General features: G+C 39.7%; 1 protein-coding gene across 37 annotated transcripts in view; it reads right to left on the bottom strand.

Moving 5' to 3' along the window:
* SPAG9 (sperm associated antigen 9) overlaps positions 1 to 25,595 on the bottom strand; it is a 161,083-nt gene that overhangs the window by 1,325 nt on the left and 134,163 nt on the right. For 21 of the 37 annotated variants that reach the window (XM_077971066.1, XM_077971065.1, XM_077971063.1 and 18 more), the window contains 11 exons: positions 23,587 to 23,805; positions 22,821 to 23,016; positions 20,257 to 20,382; positions 18,820 to 18,900; positions 18,044 to 18,111; positions 15,942 to 16,090; positions 13,219 to 13,390; positions 10,543 to 10,656; positions 9,306 to 9,344; positions 8,208 to 8,384; positions 4,171 to 4,320 (listed from right to left, as the gene is read on the bottom strand). In XM_077971066.1, coding sequence (XP_077827192.1) covers positions 4,171 to 4,320; positions 8,208 to 8,384; positions 9,306 to 9,344; positions 10,543 to 10,656; positions 13,219 to 13,390; positions 15,942 to 16,090; positions 18,044 to 18,111; positions 18,820 to 18,900; positions 20,257 to 20,382; positions 22,821 to 23,016; positions 23,587 to 23,805 — 1,491 coding nt within the window. The remainder of the gene's footprint in view (positions 1 to 4,170; positions 4,321 to 8,207; positions 8,385 to 9,305; positions 9,345 to 10,542; positions 10,657 to 13,218; positions 13,391 to 15,941; positions 16,091 to 18,043; positions 18,112 to 18,819; positions 18,901 to 20,256; positions 20,383 to 22,820; positions 23,017 to 23,586; positions 23,806 to 25,595) is intronic. The other 16 variants (XM_077971070.1, XM_028836355.2, XM_077971073.1 and 13 more) reach the window with 1 other exon arrangement.

Below are 25,595 nucleotides of genomic sequence, written 5' to 3'. Positions count from 1 at the left end.
GTTTAGGATAGGTTATGAATTAACAGTGCATAATGGAAAAGAAGAAACAGAGGTTGGAGTAGCAGCCAAGATACGGGTTCTTCCGCATGGCAGTTGAATGAATGTGATCCATGGTGTCCTGATCAGACACTGGCTTCCAAGGCCCAGTGTGGGGTACACCACACTCCTCTCCACAAGACCCAGTGCAGGGCATACGATACTTCTCGATACAAGCTTGCATCAATTGTATCTGTTGTCACAGAGCAGGGTTATTTTGGCACAACCCAGTGAAAAGTTGTCTAGTGGAATGGATTCTTCAGCAGAATCCTAAAAACATGTACACCACACGATCTAAAGATATATTCCACTGATCTAACAATTTTGTAATGTGCCCCATGTGAATTTCAGCTGGATAAAAGAAAATATTGATAGCGTTGACTAGAAACAGCAGAAGAGAAAAAACACTAAATATCTGCATTTTTCTCTGCGGGCCAAACTTTCCCTTACCCAGTTCTGTAATGGCCTTTTCAAAGCAATATCAAACTAGAGAGAGGAGAACACTCAGGACAAAATCTCATCTCTGAATTGAAACATAACCAGGTGGTTAGAAGGTAAAAAAATTAAGTTTGGCTCTTAAATTTTAAAAAATTTCAATGATAACAAATTAACTGGCTGAGACAAAAGGCTGTTGGCATTTCTTTTCTGAGTTGTTTTGAAGATTTTACTTGTAAGAAAATTATCGCCGGGCGCGGTGGCTCACGCCTGTAATCCCAGCACTTTGGGAGGCCGAGATGGGCGGATCACGAGGTCAGGAGATCGAGACCATCCTGGCTAACACGGTGAAACCCCGTCTCTACTAAAAAATACAAAAAACTAGCCGGGCGAGGTGGCGGGCGCCTATAGTCCCAGCTACTCGGGAGGCTGAGGCAGGAGAATGGCGTGAACCCGGGAGGCGGAGCTTGCAGTGAGCTGAGATCCGGCCACCGCACTCCAGCCTGGGTGACAGAGCGAGACTCCGTCTCAAAAACAAAAAAAAAAAAAAAAGAAAAAGAAAATTATCCTGTCTGCTAGGGTCTCTACAGCTTAAGTTTTAAATTTAAATCATGAAAAATATGGGACTGTTAGAATCAATTTCTCACTGTTAAAATATTACAGGAAATGGAAAAGGAAATGGACCCCCCAAAAAGATCAAATTCAATTTTTTTTAAAACAGTATATTCACTATTAAAATTAGCCTATGCTAAAGACAAGTTCTGTTTTTCGGGCTGGAAATAACTAGAGATATTGCCAAACCTGGTTAAGCAATTTTTGTTCTATTTTCAGGATCCACAAATGGAAGGAATTTTTAGTGGAAATGGAAAAACCACATAGAGGTTTTTATTAACAAACTCCTCAGTATGGTTCCAACTGCCATACTGCACTCCAAGACAAAGTTACAAAAATCACCCCAGCCAAGTGGAGTCCCTAACAATTCCTCTCATAAAAGGGAATTCAACAATAGTCAATTACTCAAAACACTTTGAAATGACTCCATTCTTGATGACATCCCTGGAATCAATTTCTAAAGTTAACACTAACAGACTTCCCCCCTTAAAAGTGTCAACAAACTTTTTGCATCAGATATTAGTGACACTAATCACATTTGTCACACTGTCATTTAAATGACCCTAATTTTTTGTATTCCTTTACAGAATTCATATCTAAAGTATTTGTTACTGATCTACAACATTATTATCTTCTCTCAAACCACCTAGTGCCTTATGTCTGGGAACTTTTTGAAGCACTGAGATTCTAGGTGAGTCCAAGGGATCAGTTTACGTATAGCAAATAAGCTGGGTATGGTGGCTCACGCATGTAATCCCAGCACTTTGGGAGGCTGAGGCAGGTGGACTGTTTGAGGCCAGGAGTTTGAGACCAGCTTGGCCAACATGGTGAAACTCTATCTCTACTAAAAATACAAAAATTAACCAGGCATGGTGGCACATGCCTGAAATCCCAGCTACTTGGGAGGCTGAGGTACGAGAATTGCTTGAACCCGGAAGGTGGAGGTTGCAGTGAGCCAAGATCTTGCCACTGCACTCCAGCCTGGGTGACAGAGTGTGAGACTCTGTCTCAAAAAAGAAAAATTATAGCAAATAAATAAACATATTGGTACAGTGTCTTACAATTTACAAAGCACTACTCTTTCATGAGCATCAATTCTCCATGTTTTCTTTGTATATCTCTGGCCATTCCTTCTCAGATCCCTCCATAAGCTCTAATAATCTTTAAATGGAGTATGAATTCAGGGTTCTATCCTGGAACCTTTCCTTTTCTTTCTTATCTTTTTTTGAGATGGAGTCTCACTCTGTCACCCAGGCTGGAGTGCAGTGACACCACATCTCGGCTTACTGCAACCTCCACCTCCCAGGTTCAAGCGATTCTCCTGTCTTAGCCTCCTGAATAGCTGGGATTACAGGTACACGGCATCACGCTCGGCTAATTTTTGTATTTTTATTAGAGACTGGGTTTCGCCACTGGAAACTTTTCTTTAACTCCCTGGGTGAACTCACCAACCCTCATGGCTTTTAGTACCACTACACATGGACAGCTCCCAAATCCCTCCCTCCTAAGATAGAGGACCTGTATATTCAGAAGCCCAGTGGAAATTTCCCACCTAAATCACCACTACGCTCTTCAAGATCAACATGACTAGCACTGGACTCCTCTTTCCGTCCCTCCAGACCTGCTTCTCCTGTTGACAGTCCTGAGCTCTATGGCCCATTCCCTGTTTCCCCACATTCCCATCATGCTTCTTATCGGTTCCCACTGTTACTACCTTTCTTGGATATTCACTTGTTCCCAACTCATTTCCCAATGTCTAGTCTTAAACCTCCTTCACACAACTCTAATCACATTACTCCTATAGTTCTCTTTTGCTTGAAAGATAAAGTACAATCTTCTTAATCTGGTATGTAAAGGCCTCCCATACTCCGGTCCCTCCCTCCCTTTTGACAAGAAATTCATACTTTCTTCTACTCCACGCTCTTGTCATTTTAAAATAGTTTTTCTTCCATTAAGATGGTTTCATATCTCTAAACCTTTGGCCAAGCTACTCTCCTACCTCGGAGTGCCAATCCCTGGTCCTCCCCACCCCATTCCCCAACCTGACCCTCTGGGCTAAGACTGTGCAGCACTGAGTCACTTCAAGCATCATTTCTTGACTTCCTTCTCTCCCTCCCCTTGGAAAGAACTGACTACTCACCACCAGAGCATCAGTAACATTTTCATTTATTAACATGTCTCTATCTCTGCACTGTTCTATAATCTATTAGATGAAGGCTTTGTCTGATTTGTTTCTGCATCTCCAGTTTAAGACTGACAGGTACACAGTAGGTGCTCAATTGAGCACTATGTGTTTAATATAATATATAATAATATAATAACATATTTGTTGTTAAGAAAATGAACAAATTAAATTGTTCTGACACAAACAACACTTTAAGAAATATTTTTATTTCTCCATTTTGCCAGTTAGAAAACCGAGGCTCTAGGAGGTTGAATGACTTGTCCAAGGCCTTCTGACCCTAAATCTTACGCTTTTCACATAAAACTTAACATTGACCACATCCTGCTATTTCTAATGCTCCTTTCAAACAATACATTTTGGTATGAAAAGAAATACCAAGGGCCGGGTGCGGTGGCTTAGGCTTGTAATCCCAGCTGGGAGGCCAAGGAGGGTGGATTACTTGAAGTCAGGAGTTTGAGACTGGCCTGGCCAACATGGTGAAACCTCATCTCTACTAAAAATACAAAAACTATCCGGGTGTGGTGGTGCACGTCTGTAATTCCGGCTACCTGGGAAGCTGAGGCAGGAGAATCACTTGAACCTCGAGGCAGCGATTGCAGTGAGCTGAGATCACGCCACTGCACTCCAGCCTGGGTGAAAGCGTGAGACTTCATCTCAAAAAAAAAAAAAAAAAAAGAAGAAATACCAAAAAGAAAAAAACAAAAAACGCAAAATTCTTTCATATGTAAAGAGCTAGAAGAGAACCTTTTTTTTTTTTTTTTTTTTTTGAGACGGAGTCTCGCTCTGCCGCCCAGAAGAGAACCTTTTATGAATTATTATCAGAGTGGTTTCTTATTTACTTTGGGAGTAAACCCAAGTCATAGCACACAGCGCACACTGAGCTCCCAGAACCAATGACGTACCCATTCGGAAGTCGATGTAGCCCTCTCCTCCACTGATGACAAGCATAGACTTCAAGGGCGTCTGACTACCAGGCTCCTGTGCAGATGGCCCTGCTTTGTCACCTGTCAGATCCGTGCCACTACTGCTACTTTGTGGGCTGATGACTTGACCTGTTTTATACAGAAACAAAAGTGAATATTACTTATCACAGAAGGGAGGCTGGTTTTTTTTCTTTTTAATATTTTTAGAGTTAAACAAAAAGGTAAATATATTCTAATAACCAAATACTGGGGAAGCTAGAAGGCTATCCATGATCAGAAAACATTTATATGAAGATTTTAAGAACCCAATTTGAGGCTGGGCATGGTGGCTCATGCCTTTGAGAGGCCAAAGTGGGAGAATCACTTCAGGCCAGGAGATTGGGACCAGCCTGGCAAATATAGTAAGGCCTCATCTCTACAAAAAGAGTTAGCCAGGTATGGTGGTGTGCGCCTGTAGTCCTGGCTTCTTGGGAGGTTAAGGCAGAAAGATCACTTGAGCCCAGGAGTTCAATGTTGCAGTGAGCTGTGACGCGCCACTGTACTCCAGCCTGGGCGACAGAGCAAGACCCTTGTCTCTAAAAAATAAACAAACAAACAAACAAAAAACCAATTTGAAAATCTAAGTAAAGCAATTTTGTAACAAAGCAGGAATAGGCCCCAAAACCAGTATGAGATATATGCATGGCAAGGTGGGTCTTAGCTGCCTGCTTCAAACTACTTTTTTTTTTTTTTTGAGATGGAGTCTCGCTTTGTTGCTCAGGCTGGAGTGCGGTGGCATGATCTTGGCTCACTGCAACCTCTGCCTCCCGGGTTCAAGTGATTCTCCTGCCTCAAATCCTGAGTGGCTGGGACTACAAGCGCGTGCCACCACACCTGGCTAATTTTTTGTATTTTCAGTAAAGACAGAGTTTCACTGTGTTAGCCAGGATGGTCTAGACCTCCGGACCTCATGATCTGCCTGCCTCGGCCTCCCAAAGTGCTGGAATTACAGACGTGAGCCACCGCACCAGCCCAAACTATTCTATTATTATTATTTTTTTGAGACAGAGTTTTGCTCTTGTTGCCCAGGTTGGAGTGCAACGGCGCAATCTCGCCTCACTGCAACCTGTGCCTCTGGGGTTCAAGCGATTAGTTGCGATTACAGGTGCCTGCCACCACACCTGGTTAATTTTTGTATTTTAGTAGAGATGGGGTTTCACCATGTTGGTCAGGCTGGTCTCGAAATCGTGACCTCAAGTGATCCACCCACCTAGGCCTCCCAAAGTACTGGGATTACAGGCATGAGTTACCATGCCTGGTCTCTTAAAAATTTTTAATGAAGTCTTGCTATGTTTGCCCAGGCTGGTCTCAAACTCCTGGGCTCAAGTGATCCTCTTGCCTTGACTTCCAAGTTGTGGAATTACAGGTGTGAGCCACCACACGCAGCCTACCTGCTGCAAACAAACTATTATAGTCTATATCTTTTGATCTGAAAGACAGTGGAAAAAGTCTCTCCCTTGAAAAGGAATGTGCTTATTTGTGTAAGAGACTGAGAAAAGTCTTCAACTTAAGCCCTATGAGTTTGCATTGTCATCATTAACATTTAAATTTATTTCAAATCTATGGCTTTCCTCTCATATTTAAGGAAAGTACAGGTTATTTTTAATTTAGATTATGCAAACACAATTACTAGTAAATGTGCTGTTTCTTTTAAAGTTTAAGTTCTAAGGTAGAATCCTTGAGTGTGAAATAGTAGAAGGAGAGAAACCTTTACTATTCACACTATGAACAAATGAGCAATCTCTAAGCCATTCCTCTTAGCAAGATTTAATTGTGGGATTTTTTTCCTTGTCAGAATCTGCTGTCCTTTGGTCAAACTACACAGACAGTGCCTCCAGGAGCTAGGTGGACAGTCATTAATGCGACACACTGTAACAAAATTAATGTATGTTGAAAGTGGATAGGATAGTCTGATGTATCCCCACAGGGATTCATTCATGCATTACTCAATTATACTTTGGAAGAAATCAAGCACTACAGAAATGACTTCTGTTGGTAGACGAGTTAGCTCTGCCACAGAAGCAAGAGCACAGTGGTATTACTGATAAGGCCAACCAGAATGGTTTAATTTTTAGGGCCAACTGGCCTCACAACAACCATGTTGCTAATTCCACTTTTGGATTTATATCCAACAGAAAATTCTTGCACATGCACACAAGAAGGTCCGCTTCAGTACTGTTTTTAATAGTGAAAAAAGAAAGGGAAGAAGCCTAGAGGTCCACCAACAGAAGAATGAATAAAATGTAGCACTTTTATGCAGATATAAGAATATCAGTTAAATGAATAAACTAGACTTCTATGTATGAACATTGATAAATCTCAAAAAATGAGAAGAAAGTTGTAGAAGCATACATATGAAGCACAACATTTAACATGTAAAGTCCAAAACCACAAAACAATCATACTTTGTTTACAAATACATTCAAACATAATAAAAATACAAAAACATGGGCAAGAGGATATGCATCAACTTCAAGATAGTGGTTACCAATGGAGAGGAAAAGGAGAGGAGAATGGGATTAGAGTGGGATACAAAGGAGATTTAAAGGGGACTCTGTGATATTTCTTTTTTTTTTTTAAGCAAGAGAAACACTGTTACCAGCAATCCCATTTCTAGGAAGCAAATGACTACACAAATATATAAAATGTACAAATGAGGTTTCAGAAAGCTCATTATCACTGTTGTTAAGAATAACTGAATAATTGCTTAGGGTAGCCCTTGCCCCATGTACATATAATCATTTACTCTTTGGAAGACCCTTGGGAAAATAAGTATGATGAGTAATTTGACTTGTTAGCTCGGTACCCAGATATTTGGTCAAACACCAGTCTAGATATCATTGTGAGTCTTCTTTAGATATGATTAACATTTAAAACAATAGACTTTGAGTAAAGCTGATTATGCACCACAGTGTGGGTGGGCCTCATCTAACCAGCTGAAAGCCTTAGGAGAAAAAGACTGAGGAATCCCAAGGAAAGAGAAATGTTGCCTCCAGACTGCTTTCAGATTTGGACTGCAATATCCACTCTTCCCGGGGTCTCCAGCCTACCAGTCTGCCCTGCAGATTTCAGACCTGCGAGTCCCCACAATTGTGTGATCCAGTTTCTTAGGATGTCTCTCTCCTCACACGCACATACGCACGCATCCTACTGGTTCTGCTTCTCTGGAGAACCCTGACTAATATACTAAGACACTGCTATTTCTACATCACACAGTTAGTTGGTGGGGCAAAGTCAGATTTGAACTTTGCCTAGCTCCTAAACTTGCCTCTTATGGGAAAAAAAAAGAATTCAAAACATGGGTCCTGCTTAGAGATGGTCAGTAACATCACTTTAGTATTGTCAATGGATAATTTTTCATTTTTCACTGGACATCATCACTACCACCTTTTGTCTGGGTGGTGCTTTGTAGCTCCCAGTAGCATTTTCATTAATTTACATAACAAATGAAGTAGGCAGAGCAGATATTAATCACATCCACCTAGGAGTGAGGAAATTAGTCTCTGAGGTTAAGTGACTTGCTCGAGGTTAGTGACAGAGACACAAGGCCCAGACCCCCAGGCCTCCTAGTCCACTGCTTTTTACTGTTAAGCTGCTAAAGGTACCAGAGTGCATTCTCTCTTCCTCCATGCAGCCTTGATGATAGAAGCTTCTTTCTAGTGATTTCTCTTATTAGGTCAAGACCATTTTTGGCAATCCACGATGATAAAATAATACTACTGCTTTTCAAAAGTAAGCAAGTCTCCTAAAGAAAAATCAACAAATTTGTCTTTAGGGGTGGGAGAGATATTCCAGAATAACTTCATTCAAGTATCCCTATACCACCTTACTCACACCTCCATTGCAGAACTTCCTTCGTATATATTGAAATTACCTGCAATTCGAGTACTTAGCCTTAGACTATTAGGTAGTGGAACCAAGAGATGACAGAAGAGAGACAATTACATGGAACATCTCAACAGAATAATCTAACATACCTGGGACTGCCACAAAGAATTTCACAGCATCCCGGTGCCCATGGAAGCAAAGCTGAGCATGTGCCATTGAACAATAGGGTATAAATGTCCCTGGAGTCACTTTATCACTGTTTTCATCACCATATACGCGGATTACACTTCCAGGACGATTTCCCGGTACACCTGAGGTTTTATTTGCTGCAACAGAAAAACCAAATACCAAATATTTTCCCCTAGAAAATAGTAATGGATGTAAGAGGTTACTGGTTAATCCTTATGATATTATCTAAAAACTACAGCCAGTTGAGATAAAACAAGGATGGCAATGCCAATTCAAGACAAAGCTGGGAAAAAAAGAGATACAGCATGCTAGTTATTTTTAAGTACCTCAGTAAATGGAGTAGGGGATTTTGCCAGTCTAGCAGTAAGTAAGCTTATTTTTTAAACACATCTATTCATTTAAAAGGTAATTTTAGTTAAAAACAAGAAAACAAATTTGAATCTTAGTTGTTTCTTGTTTTGTTTTTAATGCCCATGTTAGAAAACTAAACATTATACAGTTTAAAGTAAATGGGTATATTTTCAAATAAAGTCTTTCTTTATAGTTTATGTTCTGATTTTTCTCCCTCGCAGTAAGAATATTTCCCTTGAGGGGGGTGGTAAAAAGCTGTGCTTACAAGATTCCAGCCACTACAATAGAGCAGCTTTTATTGATATCAGACTGATGGTGTGCTGCGTTACTGTAAAAGACCAGACTCACAAAACATCCCCATTCCATGGGCGAGTAAGTAAATGAAAGAAATATGATCGGTAACAAGAGTAAACGATGTAAATTAATGACAGCTTTAAGAGATGTTTCATGTTTATACTGGAAGGAAAACAAAGTCTGAAAGAAAGTTCAGCTGCAACAAAAGATGATAAATAGACTAAGCTGCTGAGCAGTTTGGTGGCCATGTAACAAACATTAAAAAAAAAAAAAAAAGACACCTGCTGCAATGCAGTGACTGCAAGTGGATGACATTTAGGAACATTCAAGAGGGTATTCTAGAGGAGTGGTAACAGCCTTACAGTGGCTATTAGAAGCCAGGAAGAAGAGCTTGGTTCAGGATCTGCACTTACCCCTCAGCCCCAGTAAACGTCCCTGGTGGAGGATTACAGCTAAAGTGAGAAAGGAGGAAAGGGGACATGGAGAGGTGCACGACAGGGAGGAGAGAATTACTGTGAGCCACCACTCTCAGCGTCTTCTATCTGGCAAAACTGGCACTCAAAGCCTCTAACGAAAATAACAAGATCCCACTTGGCATAATACCAAGTAATACATAAAGTTCTTCCCAAGCCTTCTATAGAATCTCTGCTCAAAAAGGAAATTCTGATTTATGGTAGTTTTTTTTTTTTTTTTTTTTTTAAATAATAAAGCAACTTTAGCGAATCTAAATCAAAACACTAAGAACTCAATGTGCAGCATTTCCTAAATGCTAAAATTTCTCCTTTATTCCTCTCTCTCTCTGTTTTTAAAAAGAAATCCTGTTCCAGTAACTATGCTAAAATGAAACTCTTACAAAGAACTGAAATGAACTCTAGGGGATCCTGGAATCTCTTAGGATATAAGGAGAAGTCTAAATATGATTTATAAGTAACTGCAGAAAAGACAGCTGGGATTGAAACCTTGGGTTCTTTTAAAGACTTCTGAAATACCTTCTAGTCTTTCTCCCTCCTCTGGCCTGAAAAAAGGGTGACTCTGAAGTGTATATTTATTAATGTATTTTATAGACTTACAGTATTTGCTTTTAAACCATTCCCTGCCATGAATTTTGCAACACAAAAACATTTACTTAATGGATGATTAATGTAATGGAACATTGTATGAGAAACACACAAGGTATATTTTACTCATAAAAACAATAAATCACATTCTTTTAAAATAGTAGATGGAAAGGCTTGTTGAACTCCTGAGAAACTTCTTCCACAACTTTTTTTAAACTTCAAATGGAATATACTAAACTACCTGCTAAGGAGATATGAAAAACTAGAATGGATGCTAGGTAGTATTTTTGGACAATGGTATAATAAGGCTTAAGAGAAACGGACTTTAACTTCTATTTCAAAGATGAAATAGGACCGTGATTCCTGAACTGTGAAAACGTTTTCACAAGGAAAAACCTTTAATTATGACTACTAGTCTTGATACATGAAAACTTATTTTCCTAGAATTTATAAGTTTCATTGAGTGAAGTAACAATAGCTAGATCTTTGCCATCACTGATTTTCTGAGCTAACACAGATTTGAATTCCAGACATAACTATTTCCTATAATTCTCCTATTTGACCCATGGCAGTTATCTAAAAATATACTTACTTTCTGTCAATGGGATGGAGATAATGACACCATTTCCTGTCCCCACCCACAAACGATTACAAGACACCATAAGAGCTGTGATTCTCACAAAAGAGAAGCCCAGTTTTCCAGTACCTGTAAAGAAAGGAGAGAACACTTTATTGAGAAACTAAAGCAGACAGCGTGTTACATTCCAAGTTCCTTAGAAGTAGCAGGATTACAAAAAAAAAAAAAAGGAAGAAGTAGTAGCAGGATGACACAACACAGAGGAAATGTGACTAGAGTGAGATGGATGTTTCCTGAAGGCTCGTATCAAAGTAAGCTCTTATTGGGGCTTATTGTCTGACAATTCAGGGTTAATGGAAAAAGAAAAGCGTAAAAGTGGGTAATGTAACATTATTAGTTAGAAGAAAAGTACATAGGAAATAGGGTACATCAGGAACTGTGACACAGGATTTCCTCAGGGAACTGTAAAAGCAAACCGACACATAGAACAAAAAACCCCAACAGAAAACAGTGAAACTGGCAGGCCATGGTGGCTCACGTCTGTAAATCCTAGCATTTCAGAGGTCAAGGTGGGATGACTGCTTGATCCCAGGAGTTTGAAACCAACCTGAGCAACATACTGAGACCTAAACTCTACAAAAAGTACAAAAATTAGCCAGGCATGGTGGCACATGCCTGTAGTCCCAGCTATGTGGGAGGCTGAGGTGGGAGGGTCACTGAAGCCCAGGCATTTGAGGCTCTGTGAACTGTGATCCCACCACTGCACTCCAGCCTGTGCAACAGAGCAAGACTTTGTCTCTAAAAACAAACAAACCCAGAGAAATAAAGTGTCCTTTGATCTTATAAACTGAAAAAGTTCTGGTTTCCCTTAAGTTTATTTGCATAGATAAAAATCTTTGTAAACAAAATCTACACTTTTCCCCTCATTTATATATTTAGGCTCTAAAGCAGTTAAAAAATTTTAAGTATTATACACAAATAATTTAGGGAGAACAAATGCATTTTTGTATTTCAAGTTAATTTTTACAGCTGATCTTAGGATCTTATTTTCAGTGACTTAAAAGGTAAATTTACTGAACAGGTAATACATTTAAGAAAGACAACATTAGTACTCATAAGTTCTACTTACAAGAACTGAGGGCATGATCGCTGAACTACAGAATTAGAAGGAGGCTTAATTACCATTCAGCCTAACCTAGGAACCTTTAACCTCCAGTCAAAGTATGTCCCTGAAATTAGCTGGTGTTTGCATATGTGTATACATTTTAGGGAGAAGGTACATAGCTAGAAATAAGGTTTCTGAGGGCAGTAACTAATGGTTGAAAACCGCTGGTCCAGTTCAATCATTTTTCATGAAAGGAATCCTTTATGACATTCCTAATAATCATTATAGCACTGGGTCCGGTGCTCAAGATAGAGCAGGGAACAAGACAATGATGGCCCCTGATCTTCATGGGGCTTAGGGTCTATAGGGGAGAGATTATAAACAAGAATCACATAACACAGGTGCAATCATAATAATGACAAGCCCATGAAGACAAAGTATGACAGGTAGGCTATGACCTGAAAGCTAAGCAAGTAAAAAGGGACCAAGAAGAACTTCCCAGGTAGATGATACAGCAGCACATGTGAGGACCCTGAAATGGGAAGGAGCTTGTTGAGCTGTGGTTCGGTGTGAGCAAGGAGAGTGTTTGAGAACATGTAAGGTCTCCTGGTCGTGTCACTTCATCTCAAGGCAACAGTGGAGGTGTGTCAAGGTAATATCTGCACCTTGGTTACTAGGCAGAGAACAGACTGGAGTGGCAACAGGGAGCCCAGTTAGGAGGCTGGGGGTAAAAGGATAGTGGTAGAGACAAAGAAGTAACCGATCTAACATAGTTTTAGAGGCAGACTTGAGAGTTCCCAGTGACAGATTTAGATGTGGGAAATAAGAGAGGAGGAGTCCAAAATGATCCCAACTTTCCGTCAAGAACAAAAAGCGGCCAGGTGCACTGGCTCATGCCTGTAACGCACTTTGGGAGGCTGAGGTGGGCCAATTACTTGAGCCCTGGAGTTTAAGGCCAGCCTGGGCAACATAGTGAAACCTCATTTCTACAGGAAAAAAAAAAAAAAAGTAGCCTGGCATGATGGTGCAGGCCTGTCCAGCTACTGGGGAGGCTGAGGTGGGAGGATCACTTGAGCCCAGGAAGCCAAGGCTGCAGCGAGCCGTGATGGTGCCACTGCACTCCAGACTAGGCGACAGAGTGAGATCCCGTCTTGAAAAAAAGAAAAGAAAAAAACAAAAAACAGAAAACAAAAAAACAAGGCAGACTGAAACATCTGTCTGATACTTTCAGTGATAAAAGTTCACTATTCCTGACGTAACTTAATTCATTGGTTCTACCCAGCATTTTAGACTATTTAAAAATAAAAACAAGGACTGGGTCAGGTGGCATGTGCCTACCTACAGTCCCAGCTACTACGGAGGCTGAGGTGAGAGGGTCACTTGAGTCCAGGAGTCCAAGGCTATAGTGTGCTATGACTGCACCTGTGCATAGCCACTGCACTCCATCCTGGGCAACAACGCAAGACCCCATTTCAATAAAGAGATTAGATAGATAGATAGATAGATAGATAGATAGATAGATAGATAAATAGACAGATAAAATAAAACACCCTCTTTGGTAAAGATAAAACATGTTGGAAGCTTACCTAACATTTTGCTTACATAAGGCTCAATGTCCACATCCTGTAGATGTTGATAAGTGTGTGCATGATAGAGACGAAGCGTAGAATCCAAGCGAATGGAGACCCACACGCCATCCCCCACCCACGCAAGCTGTCGTACTTGGCTCTCCTTCCTGGGATGTGCATCAAAAGATTTCTAGGAGAGATTGTCCAATCACAAAGTTACTTTTGCTACATAGGATTTCATATTTAAAACTGTGCTAATTTGCACAAGTTAGCAGACTATTGAAAGAGAAGTCCAAATACTATATATTAAACATGATTACTCATATACACAATTGTTTTCATCCTAGAATGCAAAACAAAATAAAGAACTAAGAACAGGATATTGGACTTGAGCACTATATAGGATATCACACAGCAATACTAGCATATCCACACTATGTAACAGTGTTCAACAGAAAGATTTTCTTAATTTTTTAAATTTTGAGACAGAGTCTTTGCTCTTGTCGCCCAGGCTGGAGTGCAATGGCGCAATCTCGGCTCACTGCAACCTCCCCTTCCTGGGTTCAGGCAATTCTCCTTCCTCAGCCTCCTGAGTAGTGGGATTACAGGCACACACCACCATGCCGGGCTGACTTTTACATTTTTAGTAGAGCAGGCTTTCACTATATTGGCCAGGCTGGTCTCAAACTCCTGACCTTAACTGATCTGCCCGCCTCAGCCTTCCAAAGTCCTGGGATTACAAGCATGAGCCACCGCACCTGGCCTAACAGAAAGATTTTATCTCCAGATTTTGTGTTGTTGCAGAGCCCCTGTGTTGAAGTAAGATGACAATTATAATTAATCGGGCTGGGTGCTGGTGGCTCACACCCGTAATCCCAGCACTTTGGGAGGCCGAGGTGGGAGGATCTTTTGAGTCCAGGAGTTTGAGATCAGTCTGGGCAACATGGTGACACCCCAACTCTACTATAAATACAAAAATTAGCTGGGCATAGTGGTGCACACCTGTATTCCCGGCTACTTGGGAGGCTGAGGTGGGAGGACTGCTTGAGCCCAGTAGTTTGAGGTCAGTCTGGGCAACATAGCAAGACCCCGTCTCTACAAAAAAATTAAAGAAAAATTAGCCAGGTGTAATGGTGTGCCTGTGATCTCGGCTACCTGGGAGGCTGAGGCAGGAGGCTTGCTAGAGCCCAGGAGTTTGAGGCTGCAGCGAGTTATGATTGCACCCCTGTACTCCATCCTGGGTGACAGAGTGAGACCTTGTTTCAAAACAAACAAACAAAAATACCAAAATATAATCAAACTGAAAGGAACCCACACTGCTGTATATGTGTGTGAGGAACAGGCTGAGCATTCCCAATCCAAAAATCTGAAATCTGAAATGCTTTCGAAGTGTTTAAGTGCTGATATGATACATAAGCCACCCTGAACACAGTATTTTTTCTACTGCACTAATGGTATATCATATTTTTCACTGTTATAAAGTATACAGGAAACATAAATAAATTTTATGTTTAGACTTCGGGTTCCATGCCCAAGATATTTCATTATTTATGTATATGCAAATATTCCAAAATCTGAAAATAATCCAAAATGTGAAACACTTTTGGTCTCAAGCATTTTGAATAAGGGATACTTAACTTGTGTGTGGATGGATGGATGGATGGATGGATGGATGGATGGATGGATGGATGAATGGACAGATGGATAGACAGCCAGATAGCTAGCTAACTAGATATATATAAACAGATATATAGATAGATAAATATAGAGAGAATTGATATTAAAAAAACAAACACCAAATGGTTAACTTTGAGACTTCCAGGGAAAGAAATGTGATTTGGGGGAGGGTGAAGGAGAGCTTTCACCTTACAATTTCCTGTATGCTTTTTTTTTTTTTCCCTAAACAATTAGAATGCATTTATGTATTGTGGCAAAAAAACCCACAAAACTGTAAGAAAACAATGCTAGGCTGGATGCGGTGGCTCACGCCTGTAATCCCAACACTTTGGGAGGCGAAGGCAGGCCGATCACGAGGCTGGGAGTTCGAGACCAGCCTGGCCAACATGGTGAAACCCCATCTCTACTAAAAATATTTTAAAAATTAGCCGGGTGTGGTGGTGGGCACCTGTAATCCCAGCTACTTTGGAGGCTGAGGCAGGAGAATTGCTTGAACCTGGGAAGTGGGGATTGCAGTGAGCCAAGAACGTGCCACTGCACTCCAGCCTGGGTGACAGAGCAAGACTCTGTCTCAGGGGAAAAAAAAAAAAAAACTAAAAAAGAAATCAATGCTAGGAGGTTAGGAGGTTTTCATTTTTACAACAAATTCCCAGTGCAATGTTATTTCTGCCTGGGACACATATATGGATGTGCCTGGATTACACATGGGGAAGACAGGGAGGAATCCTCTTCTCAAACAATCCTCATATAACTAAACATATCAAGAATCATGTATTCAAACAAAAACACATACATATCTCTGGATACATACACTGACACACATTTAAACATTCATGTATAAATCCTCTTTCCTTTTTAAAAAAGCCACTTCCTACCCTCACAGTCAAAAGTGGCAAGAGAGTTAAGTAACACAGAAAGCTTAAAATATTCAAATACATTACTCAAGTGCCCTAAAACACACAGATCCAGAAACAATTTCTAAAGAAGCTGAAAATAATTATAGTCTAATAGTCTTCGGATAATACAGATTCAATAAATATAGAAAACATAGGCTAATAACTTGCCTCTATTTTCATGGCCTTTGGCTGCACCACATAGATTTTGTTCCTATAGCCACACCAGACTTTGTCATGTACCACAGTCATGCAACGGATGGAATGATGAGGCCGTCCAAGGTCTAAGAGGTGATAGTTTGACAAATCCCACTGCCCATCTTTAAAAGAAATAAAAGGTTATAGTAAATGCATACCAACTGTTACTCAATTTCAACACAAGAAACATTGTATTTGTTGTATAATTAAAGTTATTGAAGAAACACCCAAAGTCCCATGTACTAAGTATACCTTTTATTTGCAGCCTGGGTTCTTTTATTCCATAAGCTGCAAAGTTGGAAGAGACCCTCAAAGATCATCTGCTTCAAACTGCCACCCAGTACTCAGACCCCCTTTAAAACATGCTCACAAAAGCAGGGATGTGATGATAAATCAGTTACAAGTTATCTGTTTATCATAATATATTTAGAATTAGAATGGACTTAAGGTTATTTTGGGAATAATGTCTCTCACGTACATTTTGATATATTTTCTTGGGTAGAAGTTGAGGGCAACTCATCGCTAACACTTTAGGAATTATGCATACTACATTTTCAGTGATAATAGAAATATGAAGGAGAACCAGTCACCAGAACCTTGCTTTGTGTTGTTAGCTTTTGTGAGCACACTGCCTCACAAAGCAGCCATTCCATTTTCAGACAGCTTTAATTGAAAAATACTACCCACACCTAGCTAAAGTCTGTCTTTTTGCATGTAATCACCCATTCGTCTGCAGTTTTGCAGAGTGGAAACAAAAGAATAAATCCAGTCCAAACTTCTTCTTTACAGCCCTATGTCTTCTCTTTTCAAAACCAAGTATCTTTGGCACATGCTCTGTACCTACCACAGTTTTATAGACCCTTCGTCCTAACTCTGTTTTGTTGATATCCATTGAATATGCTGTCTTTATCTAGCCTAGTAGAGCAAGATTATCACCAGCCTTGTCCTGAATACTTTTTTTTCTTTGAGGCTTAAAGGCATTAAACTCATATTACCTAAAGTCAACCTTTAGGTAATTCTCACTCTTTAGACATGTCTCCCCATCTTGCTCTTCTGAACTCAAATGCAGGACTTTACATTGACACTTACTAAATGTATTTTACTTGTCTTATTCTGTCAATATTATTTTGAATTCAATTTGCCAAAACATTCATTGTTTCACTTTTTTTCTAGGCTTTCCCACTTATTAGCTGAGTGGCCATGAAAAAGTGACCAAAATGCTCTGTGTTTCAGTTTCCTCATCTATAAAATGAGGATGGCCATGGAACTTTCTTAATAATTTAACGTAAAGATTAAATATAGATAAAGGGTTGAAAAAGGTAAAATGCATCCCTCTCGCTCTTTGATGATACGGAGTCATTAATCAGCAATTTTCAGGTACCAATCAATTACAAAAGCACCTGTCATCTACTCCACATTTCCCCAAGCCCAGAAAGATAGGAGATTTTGGGAAAAGTTTTTCTAAAATCCAAATTCAAGGTATCTATGTTTCATAACACTTCCCAGATATACCAATCAAGTGGGTAGAAAATGATGTGTCATTTTTGGTTGACACAAGTACCAAGGAGTTATGGAGGAACACATACTAAATTCCCTCAACTTAATTCATACAAGGTAGGGTTTCTGATACCACCACCCCTCTATAGATGAAACAATGGTTTTAAAGGGGGAAAATATAAATAAGGTGACATGAAAATGATTAAACCTTACCCAATTAAAATTCTTTAAAACAAAGTCCAAATGTTAAGTGGACACAAATTATTTTTAAAACATAGGACATTAAAATAATACCAAGTTTCTCTGAATTGCATAAGCATATGAATAAAAAACAAATGCCTCCCTATCACATTTATTTAAAAGTACCATAAAATGCCCATTGTAGTAAACATATTTTCCCTAAGGCATCTGTTAATGTATACCTCCATGCAGGCACTAATATATTTACTGATGTTGTGTATTGTTATTTATTCTTTATCCTACTGAGTATCATTTCTTTAAAACATAAGCCAATCTACTTAAAAATGCTTTGCAAAGCAACAAATTAGCGTCCATGTTATATACACATCACCACTCACCCACTCCTCTGTGAAAGATTGCAAGGGTGCCATCAGCCAGGGCTACTAACACGATTCCCTTCACGTGTCTGCAAACAGGAAAGGGGAGTTCAGAACTCTCCATTCAGGAATACAGAGGGGACCACATGGTACTGAACTAGTTCAGGGCCTCACAAAGGACCAATCTGTGATGAGTTAAGGAGCTGACACCAGAACATCAATGAACACACCGCTTTCTTCATTGTGCATGTACTGCTGTGAAAAATGTCAGCTGAACTAAATAAACAGCATGAGTGGTATCTCAGTTGTTTCACTTTCTGGCCCAAGCTTCTCCTCTCATCACAGACAATCAACACAAACTCCAAAGACCAGAGACACGCACCTTGAGTGGAACCAACAGAGTCAGCTCTGTGGGCTCAGAGATAAACTGTCTGATTTTTGATAGGGAACACATAGAAAAGAACTAGTAAATCAATGCCCCAATCAACATATTCACAAGCCATAAAGAACATTCTAAAATAAACATAAATTAATAGGTATTGGTTCTTTCCTGTAGTACTAAAGAACTCCCAGTATGGTGAGGACTCAATCAAGCAAGTTTTCCTTTCTACTTGGTTTTCTATTATACAGTTTCATTCTCACTTAACTTCTCTAATTCCATAAAAAGGGTGAAAAAAAACAAACAAATCTGGATACTAATTTAGTCGTGAAACATGTATTAGCTTTCAAAGTCTTAAATTCTAGTTTATACCAAAATGCATAGTTTTAACAAGAAGAATTTCCAAAATAAAACTTACACAATACTGAGAATCGAATCTTTAAGTTTAATGGAATGGAGACATTTCCTCCACTGGGCTACAGATGAATGGACATACAAACTGCAAGAACAAAGTCAACACTGGTAAGGCATAGAGAACATCAAGACATTGCATATATCTAATAATGATTGCGAAGTTCATTCAGAAGGAAAGAAGAGTAACATACATTTTAGGAAAAGGTGCTGCTGCTTTTGTGCAATGGTCAGAAAAGAAAAATGAGAGTGAGGGTAGGCCTAAGGTAGAGAAATAGGCTGCTGAGCAAAGAGAAACATATGAAGACTGAAAAGCAGGAACTAGTGCAATGCACAGTCAGTTTCACACACTTAGTCCTTGGGCAAAACTCTTTTTTTTGAATTACCTTACCTCTCTACTAGACTGACCTATAACTTTTGGATGACAGAGTGGCCCACATAGGGAGTGGCAAACTATTGCCTACAGGCCAGATCCAGTCTGCCACCTGTTTTAATCCAGCCTGCAAGCTAAGAATAGTTTTTATATTTTTAAAGGTGTGTGTGTGTGGGGGGAAATCAGGGGTATTTTGTGACAGGGGAGATTTATATGAAATTCAAATTTCAGTGCCCATAATGCTCTACTGGAAGACAGTTACGCTAAGTTTGCCAACTCCTCACTTTACAGTATTGGACTCATATGAAAAAGACGTACTACAGGTTGAGTAACCTTTATTTGAAATGCTTGGGACCAGAGGTGTTCGGATTTCTGACTTTTTCAGATTTTAGAATGTTTACATTATACATAACAGTTGAGTATTCCCAATTCAAAAATCCAAAATGCTCCAATGAGCATTACCTTCCGGCGTCATATCAGTGGTCAAAAAGTTTCAAATTTTGGATTAGAGATGCTCAACAGTAATCCTGCCTAACCTTTGGAAATGCACAATTTTGTAAAACTCTCCACATGACTGAAAAGTGAACAAACCATATAATATTAGTTATCATCATCTGACTTTTCAGATTGTGATTTGTTTTGCCTATCTTAGTAAAAAATTTATTAAAAGTTGGGATTGGGCCTTCCTACAGCCAAAATGTTGGTTTAATCCCAGTTTTCCTGCCCACATTCTAGCCTACATAAATTAAATATTCTCTGTCTTTGTGCTGTTCAGGATCTTCTATTTCTGTATCAGCTCGATTTTAAAATTTTACGTACCTCTTCTTCCAAGAATATTATAGAAAGGGAACATTCTGTGACAAAGAAACATATGGCTTACCATTCAGAACCAGTGCAAGTCCAGTTTATGTGGTAGTTACAACATAACATCAAATTGTGTGTATATATAAAATTCTTTCCATTAATCCACACTTTTTGTATTTGTGTTTAGCATATTTTACTTATCTTCCAATTTCAAAAGCAAAAGTAAAACAATAAACATATTCTAATGTTAAAAGTGTTGGCACCTACCAGCCATTTTGAGCTCCAAGCCACATAGTTGGTAAAAGACTACTCATTTTCTGGGCTTCTTCTCTCACCAGGTCTTGTTCATTTGGCAGTACTGATATTTGATCTTTATATGCATCTGAGTCATTGCTGGAAAGGTAGGGCAAAAGGCAAGAAATCTGAGGATACTTAACTATAGTTTTCAGGGACTGAATACTTCTATATTTAAGTTTGTTCATTTGTTTATTATTTATTTATTTTTTTAGAGATAGAGTATCACTCTGTCACCCAGGCTGGAGTACACTGGCACAAACAGGGCTCACTGCAGCCTTAACCTCCCAGGCTCAAGTGATCTTTCCACCTCAGCCTCCTGAATAACAGGGACTAGAGGCACACACACTATCACACCTGGCTGAAACTTCTAGTTAAAAAAAAAAGAAACCACCAAAATTCCAGAGAAGCCAAAGTCAAAAGCTTACATCACATATTTCAACAATTGTATCAGAAATAACATTAACAAACTAGGAAGCCCAAGGAGCAGATAACATAGTAAGACATTGTAATGAAATACAGCAGTTAATATTCAGACTATTATTATGACTGTCTCTTATTTTGGGTTTTGTCATAGTTTCTTCTCAGGTGAGAGAGAAGGGAGGGATACACACATGCAAAAAGAAGGGAGATATATAAAGAGTTAACCAAAATAAATTAATAAACTGAAATATGTTTAATGTTCTATCACAAAACTTTTCTTTTGAATTGTCAGGGCATAATAGCCAGGCTATCAAATTCAAACATGACTTATTCTTAAATTAGTAATTCAGGCCAGGTGTGGTGGTTCATGCCTGTAATCCCGGCACTTTGGGAGGGCAAGGTGGGCAGATTTCTTGAGGCCAGGAGTTCAAGACCAGCCTGGCCAACATGGTGAAACCCCCATCTCTACTAAAAATACAAAAATTAGCTGGGCGTGGCAGCACATGCCTGTAATCTCAGCTGCTTGGGAGGCTGAGGCAGGAGAATTGCTTGAACCCGGAAGGCGGAGGTTGCAGTGAGCTAAGATTGCACCACTGCACTCCAGCTTGGGTGACAGGGTGAGATGCCATCTCAAAAAAAAAAAAAAAAAAAAAAAAAAAAGAATTAAATGTTAACCCATTTATGCCAGAGATTGCAATTTTTTTTTGTAAAAAATCAGGCCTTAGCAATGACCTTGAGCAGTAGGATATGAGTAACTCCCACAATCTTAGCATTCCAATAATGGACCACTAGGCATAAATGGGTTATTAATTAATCTTACTTACTTTATACACTATGAGGAAGAATATTAAACTTTAAAAAGGATCTAGTTTAAAGAGACTCTCATCTAGAGGGGATCTAGAAAAGGCAGGAAAGAAAATGAAATAATTCACTAAATGGGCCTAGATTAACCAACCCTTTAAAGGAAGAGTCTAAAACAAATTGTTTTGTTTGTTTGTTTTCTGAGACAGAGTCTTGTTCTGCTTCCCAGGCGGCAGTGCAGTGGTGAGATCATGGCTCTCTGTAGCCCCCAGCTCCCAGGGCTCAAGCAATCCTCCCGCCTCAGCCTCCTGAGTAACTGGGACCACAGGTACGTGCTACCACGCCCAGCTAATCATTAAGTTTTTTGTAGAGATGAGGGTCTCACTATGTTGTTCAGGATGGTCTTGAATTCCTGGACTCAAGCAATCCTCCTGCTCTGGCCTCCCAAAATGCTGGGATTATAGGCATGAGCCACTGGAACCATCTGAATTGTTTTTAATAAAATATTTGCACAAAAACTAAATTCAAAAAGGTCATTCACACCCATGTGGGAAACTTGAACAATGGCAGATTTAAACAATGGACAATTTTGCTGATAACTGGAGTAAAAATTAGAGTAGGGATGGGATTAAAATGACAAAGAATTACTAATAGAATGGAAGACAGTAAGTACAAAAAAAAAGAAAGAAAGAAAAAAAAAAACAAAACAGACCAGAGGAGAAAATGAACAGGAAGATTTTGACTAATATATAGTCATACACCTGGTAAAACCATTTTGGAAAATGATGTACAGCATATATGGTGGTGGTTACACAAGATTATACTACTATATTTTTACAGTACCTTGTGCATGTTTACATACACAAATACTTATCATTATGTATCTACAGTATTCAGTACAGTAACATGCTGTACAGGTTTCTAGCCTAGGAGCAATGGGCTACACCATATCGCCTAGGTGTGTGATAGGCCATACCATCTAGATTTGTGTAAATGCACTCTATGATGTTCACACAATGATGAAATCACCTGACGCATTTCTTAGAACATATCCCCATTGTTGAGTGATGCATGATTATATTTTTATAGATACCATTTTTTTTTTAAGTTGGAAGGTGTATGGAAGAAATGGGAGGGAATATCCAGCGAGAATGATGGAGAGGGAATACATGAAGATATCATAAGAATAGGTATCTTTTAGTCCACCACAGTGACACTAATTAGTGGAAATCTTTTGACTGTTTGAGATTATTTTGGTTCCTTTTATCTGTGCACTTCACCCAGTTTCCTAAGTTGATGACCTATTATTATACCTCGACTGATACACTGGGGAGAGGTCTTCTGGGATTTGAACTCCCAAAGGATCTGTAAAGACATGCTCTGTGTAGACGCCAGTTTGGGAGATGTCCACTGTGTCTTCAGCTGATCCCGCATTCCCTTCTGTAGCTTCAGTTGCTTCTTCTGCTGTTGGAACATTTTCATCAACCTCACTATTTTCTGCTTCCATTTCTACAAAGTAAATAAAACACTATTCCGAGTCTGGGCTTTTCTCCTCCAATTATTTCCCCACACAAACCCCTGTTATAGAATTCCATTCCATCTACCCACTCCTTCACACTGTATCATTAAATTAAGAATTCTTGATTCCATTTAACAGTCATTACAGCATCTTTCTTTTTTTTTTTGAGATGGAGTCTTGCTCTGTCACCCAGGCTGGAGTGCAGTGGCGCAATCTCAGCTCACTGCAAGCTCCACCTCCCGTGTTCACGCCATTCTCCTTCCTCAGCCTCCCCAGTAGCTGGGACTACAGGCACCCGCCACCATGCCCGGCTAATTTTTTGTCTTTTTTAGTAGAGATCAGGTTTCACTGTGTTAGCTAGGATGGTCTTGATCTCCTGACCTTGTGATCCGCCTGCCTTGGCCTCCCAAAGTGCTGGGATTACAGGCATGAGTGACCGCGCCCGGCCTACAGCAAGTTCTTTCAACCTTGTTACTTAAGATCTAAATTAAGTCCATAATGAGGCATCTGAGGGTAGCCTTAGACTCTATACAGATGGCAGGTAAAGAGAATGGATATACCTGGTGGTTTATCCATCACTGGAGAAGCACCATTGGTACTAGGTGAAGTTGCAGCTCCTGTCACACCTTCTGCAGAACAACCAACCACCGTGATGCCTCCTAACAGGCTGTCTGTCTCTGCTGAGCTGTTGCTTGTCATGCTTCCACATAAAGATGCTTTGTCTACCTGACCAGATTCTGAAAGATCTTCTCCTGCAGGGTAGTCTGTTTCTCGTGCACCTGAAAAATAAATCTTCTTGTAACAGCAAAGTAAACTTCTATAAATAACATTTTTTTCACTAAAACAATTACAGGTTTGTAATGTGAGGTGTACAGCTAGTTGAATACAGGTAACATTAAATTTACATAAACAAATCTTCAAAATATGGGAAGGCAACTTTAAAAAATTAAGATAATACTTCTATTAACACAAGTGCGAATAAACATAAAAATGTCAGAAAAGAAACTTTTGTTCTTTTTCTTTTTCTTTTTTTTTTTGAGACACAGTCTTACTCTGTCGCCCAGTCTGGAGTACAGTGGCATGATTTCAGCTCACCGCAACCTCCGCCTCCGGGGCTTAAGTGATTCTCCTGCCTCAGCCTCCTGAGTAGCTGGGACTACTGGTGTAAGCCACCACGCCCAGCTAATTTTTGTATTTTTGGAAGAGACAAGGTTTCAGTATGTTGGTCAGGCTGGTCTTGAACTCTTGGCCTCAAGGGATCCACCAATCTCAGCCAAGTCCTGGGATTACAAGCACGAGCCACCATGCCTAGCCAACTTCTGTTCTTAGTGAGCTCCTCAGCAGCCACAGGTTAAAAACAATCTATTATACATGACAACGTCAGTCAAAAAAAAATTTCTTTTAAATCATCAAGACGAATACTACTGCTACTTGAAGTATAAGCTTCTATCCATTACTGTTAAAAATTAAATACCCCAAGTATATAGGGTGACTTAGTTATTAGTAAAACATTAAAAACTAGGCATTTATAATATAAAAAATATTTACAATATAAAAATAAATCTCATTTTTTAATTTAGAAAATTGTTTTATTTATATCACACTAAAAACTTTTATTGCAGTAAAAAAATATATAAACAAAATTTGCCACTTTAACCATTAAAAGTATACAATTCAGTGGCATTAATATTTACAATATTGGCATTAATATTTACAACACTGTGTAGCCATCATCACTATTTTTTTTTGGAGACAGAGTTTTGCTCTTGTTGCCCAGGCTGGTGTGCAATGGTTCAGTCTCAGCTCACTGTAACCTCCGCCTCCCAGGATCAAGCGATTCTCTTGCCTCAGCCTCCCAAGTAGCTGCGATTACAGGTGCCTGCCACTGCACCTGGCTAATTTTTGTATTTTTAGTAGAGATGGGGTTTTACCATGTTGGCCAGGCTGGTCTCGAACTCCTGACCTCAGGTGATCCGCCAACCTCAGCCTCCCAAAGTATTGAGATTACAGGCGTAAGCCACAATGCCAGGCCTTTTTTTTTTTTTTTTTAAAAAAAAAAAAAAAACACAGGGTCTTACTCCCGTTGCCCAGCAGGGAGTATAGTGGTGCAATCACAGCTCATTGCAGCCTCGACCTCCCAGGCTCAAGTTATCCTCCCACCTCATTTTTTGATTTTTTGTGGAAATGAGGTCTCACTATATTGCCCAAACTGGTCTCGAACTTCTGGGCTCAAGTGATCATCCCACCTCTGCCTCTGAAAGTGCTGGGATTATGAGGTGAACCTCCATGCCCGGCCTATTTCTAAAGCTTTTCCATCACCTCACACAGAAACTCTATGTTTTTATGAATTTACCTCTTCTAGGTATCTCATATAAGTGGAATCATATATTTGTCCTTTTGTGTCTCGCTTATTTCCTTTGGCATAGTGTTTCCAAGGTTCATCTGTGTTAGAGCATGTGTCAGAACTTCTACCTAGAGGATAATGCATTGTACTCTTAAACATCTGTTAAGAGGGCTGGGCATCCCAGTACTTTGGGAGGCCAAGGCAGGCAGATCACTTGAGCCCAGG

This window comes from Macaca mulatta, chromosome 16, assembly GCF_049350105.2.
Source record: "Macaca mulatta isolate MMU2019108-1 chromosome 16, T2T-MMU8v2.0, whole genome shotgun sequence".
Lineage (NCBI taxonomy): Eukaryota > Metazoa > Chordata > Mammalia > Primates > Cercopithecidae > Macaca > Macaca mulatta.
This window is presented reverse-complemented; position numbering and strand designations above follow the sequence as displayed.